This window comes from Acanthisitta chloris, unplaced genomic scaffold (assembly GCF_000695815.1).
Source record: "Acanthisitta chloris isolate BGI_N310 unplaced genomic scaffold, ASM69581v1 scaffold2308, whole genome shotgun sequence".
NCBI lineage: Eukaryota > Metazoa > Chordata > Aves > Passeriformes > Acanthisittidae > Acanthisitta > Acanthisitta chloris.
This window is the reverse complement of record NW_008685151.1, coordinates 1-5,596: the sequence shown is the minus strand read 5'-3', so window position 1 is coordinate 5,596 and position 5,596 is coordinate 1. Positions and strand designations below refer to the sequence as shown.

The window sequence follows — 5,596 nt, the reverse complement described above, 5'->3', positions numbered from 1 at the left end:
CTGCTGGCAGCCCTGAGCTCCTGGCAAGGCAACACTTGACACATCCCCACGCTTGAAGCCACCTAAAGCCTCCAGAGAGAGACGGAAAGGAAAAGAGTATGGATTTTTTTTTATTCCTTACTAAAAATCTTTCGGTCACCACCTTCAGTCACAACCTTATCATGTCCTCAGGGGAGATGTTGCCCTCACACCACCCTGAGATGGGTGGTTGGAGCCCAAGGAGAAGAGCTGGAGGGACAGGAGAAGCTGGAACACTTGGGAGCAAAGGGACAGAGCTGTCCCTGAGGAGGGCAGTGAATGAGGTCACAGAGGTGTCCCCAAGGATGGAGGTGGAACCAGCATGGGGTCACAGAAGTGTCCCCAAGGAGGACAGTGCCACCAGAGTGTGGTCACAGAGGTGTCCCCAAGGATGGAGGTGGAAACAGCACAGGGTCACAGAGCTGACCCCAAGGATGGAGGTGGAACCAGCATGAGGTCACAGAGGTGTCCCCAAGGAGGGGAATGAAACAAGAGCAGGATCACAGAGGTGTCCCCAAGGAGGACAATGCAACCAGAGTGTGGTCACAGAGACATCCCCAAGGATGTAGGTGGAAACAGCACAGGGTCACAGAGGTGTCCCCAAGGAGGACAACGGAACCATCATGGGGTCACAGAGGTGTCCCCAAGGAGGACAACGGAACCATCATGGGGTCACAGAGGTGTCCCCAAGGAGGACAACGGAACCATCATGGGGTCACAGAGGTGTCCCCAAGGAGGACAACGGAACCATCATGGGGTCACAGAGGTGTCCCCAAGGAGGACAACGGAACCATCATGGGGTCACAGAGGTGTCCCCAAGGAGGACAACGGAACCATCATGGGGTCACAGAGGTGTCCCCAAGGAGGACAACGGAACCATCATGGGGTCACAGAGGTGTCCCCAAGGAGGACAACGGAACCATCATGGGGTCACAGAGGTGTCCCCAAGGAGGACAACGGAACCATCATGGGGTCACAGAGGTGTCCCCAAGGAGGACAACGGAACCATCATGGGGTCACAGAGGTGTCCCCAAGGAGGACAACGGAACCATCATGGGGTCACAGAGGTGTCCCCAAGGAGGACAATGCAACCAGAGTGTGGTCACAGAGACATCCCCAAGGATGTAGGTGGAAACAGCACATCACAGAGGTGTCCCCAAGGAGGACAACGGAACCATCATGGGGTCACAGAGGTGTCCCCAAGGAGGACAATGCAACCAGAGTGTGGTCACAGAGACATCCCCAAGGATGTAGGTGGAAACAGCACAGGGTCACAGAGGTGTCCCCAAGGAGGACAACGGAACCGGGGTCACATCACAGAGGTGTCCCCAAGGAGGACAATGGGCATCATGGGGTCACAGACCCCAGTTGGGGACAATCAGGGCAGGAGAAAATCAAAGGTGTAGAACCAGCACAGAGAGATGTGGTGGACAGAGATGAAGCAGATGGAAGCCATGGATTTGGGGAGCAGAGGACAACCAGGCAGGAGGATGGAGATCAACCCACCAACCCTTAACCTCCTCCATGTCACCCTCCCCAGCTTACACCTCCAGGCATACCTTTCTGGATACCTCCATCTGCTGCACAGGAGAAGTCACCTGTGGCCAGCAGGAAGCATGTGGAGGACTTGTTGTTCTTGTCCCGTGTGCTGGAACGTCTCATGGGCCTCTTCTCCTCCTCAGTGGGCGACAGTGGCTGCTCCTCATCCGACAGCACCACGTTGGCCTCACCATTCTGCTTGGAGTCTGCAAGGAGGTGGCAGAGACCCATCAGCAGAGGACAAATGCACAGGGTGAAGAGCTTGGGGTGCTCAGAAGGGTTTGGGCAGATCAGCCAAGGAAGGAGAATCACATAGAGTCATTGAGGTGGAAAAAGAGCTCTGAGATCATTGAGTCCAACCTGTGATCTAACACCACCATGGCAACTAGACCATGGAACAAAGTGTCTGTCCTTAACCACCTCCAGGGATGGTGACTCCACCACCTCCCTAGGCAGCACATTCCAGGGTCTACCCACCCTTTCTGGGAAGGGTGAAGACCTCTGAGATCAAGTTCAACCTATGACCTAACACCACTATGTTAACTAGCCCGTGGCAATAAGTGTCTCTCCTTAACCACCTCCGGGGATGGTGACTCCACCACTTCCCTGAGCAGCTCCTTCCAGTGTCTAATCACCTCTTCTGTCAAGGGTGAAGACTTCCAAGATCATTCAATCCAACCCATGACCTAACACCACCATGGCAACTAGACCAGAGCACTAAGTGTCTCTCCTTGAACACTTCCAGAGATGGTGACTCCACCACCTCCCTGGGTGGCACATTCCAAGGTCTAATCCAAGGCCCTTTCCATGAAGAAATTCTTCCTGATGTCCAACCTAAACCTTCTCTGGAGCAACTTAAGACTATGTCCTTTGTCCTGTCACTTGTTCCCTGGGAGAAGATCCCAACCCTCACCTGGCTGCACCTCCTGTCAGGGAGTTGTAGAGTGAGAAGGTTCCCCTGAGCCTCCTCTTCTCCAGGATGAGCCACCACAGCTGCTCCATGTGCTCCAGACCCTTCCCAGCTCCATCCCCATCCCTGGACACCTCCAGCCCTTCAATGTCCTTCTTGAGGACACAGCACTTGAGATATCAGACAACCTAGAGGAACACCCACCAGTTCAGGGACCATCCCAGCCTGGACACACTAACTCAGAGCTCCAGAGGAGAAGGACCATGACAGGTCTCAACCCCAAGCATCAAACAGCAGCTCCAGCCCTGCTGAGGCTTATAAACCCTGAACGAAACCAAAGCTAGGGGTGAAAGACACCGGGTCTTTGAGGTCCACCCAGCTGATTGGTGGCAATTAGCTCTCCAGGTGTCACACCTCTGAGGTTTGGGCTGCTGGGGTTGGTGGGAAGGGTTGATTTGGGTCAACTGGTTCCTTAGCTGAGGAGATGTTCTGTCAAGGGAGGACCTGGGCTGAGCTCCTGCTCTTGGGTGAAGGGATGGAGTTGACCTGCTTCCCAGGGCTCCTGGGGCAGGTGGGACATGTAGTGCGGGAGGCGTGACATGTGGGGATGGGGTTGACCTGCTTCCCAGGGCTCCTGGGGCAGGTGGGACATGTAGGGACATGGAAAAGGGACATTTCTGAAGGCAAACATCTCTCTGGACCATTCAGAGCTCTGTGGGTCACCACAGGTGAAGGTCCACCCCTCTAAAACACATGGCCAGATATGCTCGGGGGTCAAGGAATGCAGGACACAGCTCCACCATGGTCCTATGGTCCTTCCTTGATTTCCCTCCTTGAGTTCCAGATGCTCCACTGGCAGCAACCCAAGATGAAAGGGGCAGAGCAGCCACTGTAGCCAGTGGTGGCACCATGGCAGACCCCCAAGCTCAGCCCAAGAGATGGTGCCCACCAACACCTGCCCACAGCTGGGCCATGCTCTCTGCCCCATTTCTGGGACCAAACCCACTGCCTTGGGGTCTCCAAGAGGTCTTCTCCCTCTCTCTGGGACAACAGAGGACCAAAGCTACTGCCTTGGGGTCTCCAAGAGGTCTTCTCCCTCTCTCTGGGACAACAGAGGACCAAAGCTACTGCCTTGGGGTCTCCAAGAGGTCTTCTCCCTCTCTCTGGGACAACAGAGGACCAAAGCTACTGCCTTGGGGTCTCCAAGAGGTCTTCTCCCTCTCTCTGGGACAACAGAGGACCAAAGCTACTGCCTTGGGGTCTCCAAGAGGTCTTCTCCCTCTCTCTGGGACAACAGAGGACCAAAGCTACTGCCTTGGGGTCTCCAAGAGGTCTTCTCCCTCTCTCTGGGACAACAGAGGACCAAAGCTACTGCCTTGGGGTCTCCAAGAGGTCTTCTCCCTCTCTCTGGGACAACAGATGACCAGACCCACTGCTTTGGGATTTCCAAGAAGTCTACTCCCTCTGGGACAACAGATGACAAAACCCACTGCTTTGGGGTCTCCAGGAGGTCTTCCCTTCCTTCTGCCTCACCTCTGGGACAACAGAGGACCAAACCCACTGCCTTGGGGTCTCCAAGAGGTCTCCCCCTCCCTCTGGGACATCAGAGGACCAAACCTGCTGCCTTGGGGTCTCCAAGAGGTTTCCCCCTCCCTCTGGGACAACAGATGACCAAATCCACTGCCTTGGGGTCTCCAGGAGGTTTTCCCTTCCCTCTGCCTCACCTCTGGGACAACAGAGGACCAAACCCTCTGCCTTGGGATCTCCAAGAGTTCTTCTCCCTTCCTCTCACCTGCCTCTTGGACCAAACCCTCTGCCTTGGAGTCTCCAGGAGGTCTTACCCCTCCCTCTCCTCTGTCTCTTGGACCAAACCCTCTGCCGTGGGGTGTCCAGGAGGTCTCCCCCTCCCTCTGTCCCACCTTTGAGGTCTCACCTGAGCGTTTCCTCTCGGTCGCTCCCTCCTCCACCGCCAAGGGACAAGTGTCACTCTGGGTGCTGTTCCTGGGGGAGTTCTCCTCGGATTTGCCATAGGTAGGAGAATCCAGAGGGGCTGGACGGGGTATATGCTTCTTCTTCTTCTTTGGCAGCTTCTGCTTGGCCATGGCCAACGAATAATACATCCCAAAGTTATTGACAATGACTGGCACGGGCATGGCGATGGTCAACACCCCTGCCAGGGCACACAGGGCACCCACCACCATGCCTGACCAGGTCTTGGGGTACATATCCCCATAGCCAAGGGTTGTCATGGTCACCACAGCCCACCAGAACCCAATAGGGATGTTCTTAAAGTGAGTGTGGTCACTCCCAGTGGGGTCAGACGTCTTGGCTCCGATGCGCTCGGCATAGTAGATCATGGTGGCAAAGATCAACACCCCCAAGGCCAAGAAGATGATGAGGAGCAGGAATTCATTGGTGCTGGCACGGAGGGTGTGGCCCAACACACGAAGCCCCACAAAGTGCCTGGTCAGCTTGAAGATCCGAAGGATCCGGACGAAACGAACCACCCTCAGGAAACCCAAGACGTCCCGAGCAGCTTTGGAGGACAAGCCACTGAGCCCTACCTCAAGGTAGAAGGGCAAGATGGCCACAAAGTCAATGATGTTGAGGAGGTTCTTGACGAAGAGAAGCTTGTCTGGGCAGCAGATGATGCGAACCAGGAACTCGAGGGTGAACCAGAGGACACAGACACCTTCGATGTAGGTGAGGATGGGCTCTGTCTCCACTTTGTGGGTCAGCAGCACCGTGGTGGTGTTGCCAACCACCAGGGTCTCCGTCACGTTGACGTTGATGTTGAAGGCCTCGTGTGTCTCCAGGCAGAAGGTTGTGATGGAGACCAGGATGAAGAAAAGGGAGGCGAAAGCCACTACCTGTGAGAGTGGAAGGTACAAAGAGCATGAGGTGGTGTGAGGCAACATCTCCACCTTGGAGGACACCTCCAGGAGCATTGCTGCTGCCATCCTAAAGCCAATTCTGCTGCTCCAGTTTGGTGTCAGCTGAAGATCTGACCTGTCGCACCTCAGCTTCAGTCTCTGCTCCAAGCTCAAGGTTTGGGGCCAAAACTGCCTTAAACAGCCAATAAAACCTCTGTACACATCTAGTGCCACCAAAAAACCACCAAATCTCCCA

At 55.3% G+C, this 5,596-nt stretch overlaps 1 protein-coding gene across 1 annotated transcript; it reads right to left on the bottom strand.

The window, feature by feature from the left end:
- Window positions 1-1,577: 1,577 nt before the first annotated feature.
- On the bottom strand, window positions 1,578-5,337 carry LOC103806898 (potassium voltage-gated channel subfamily C member 4-like; the record flags this gene model as incomplete). The annotated part of the gene is made up of 2 exons (XM_009079607.1): window positions 1,578-1,763; window positions 4,401-5,337. Coding segments are annotated over 2 exons (1,123 nt in total), but the record flags the coding sequence as incomplete, so codon positions are not given.
- Between the last annotated feature and the right edge of the window lie 259 nt (window positions 5,338-5,596).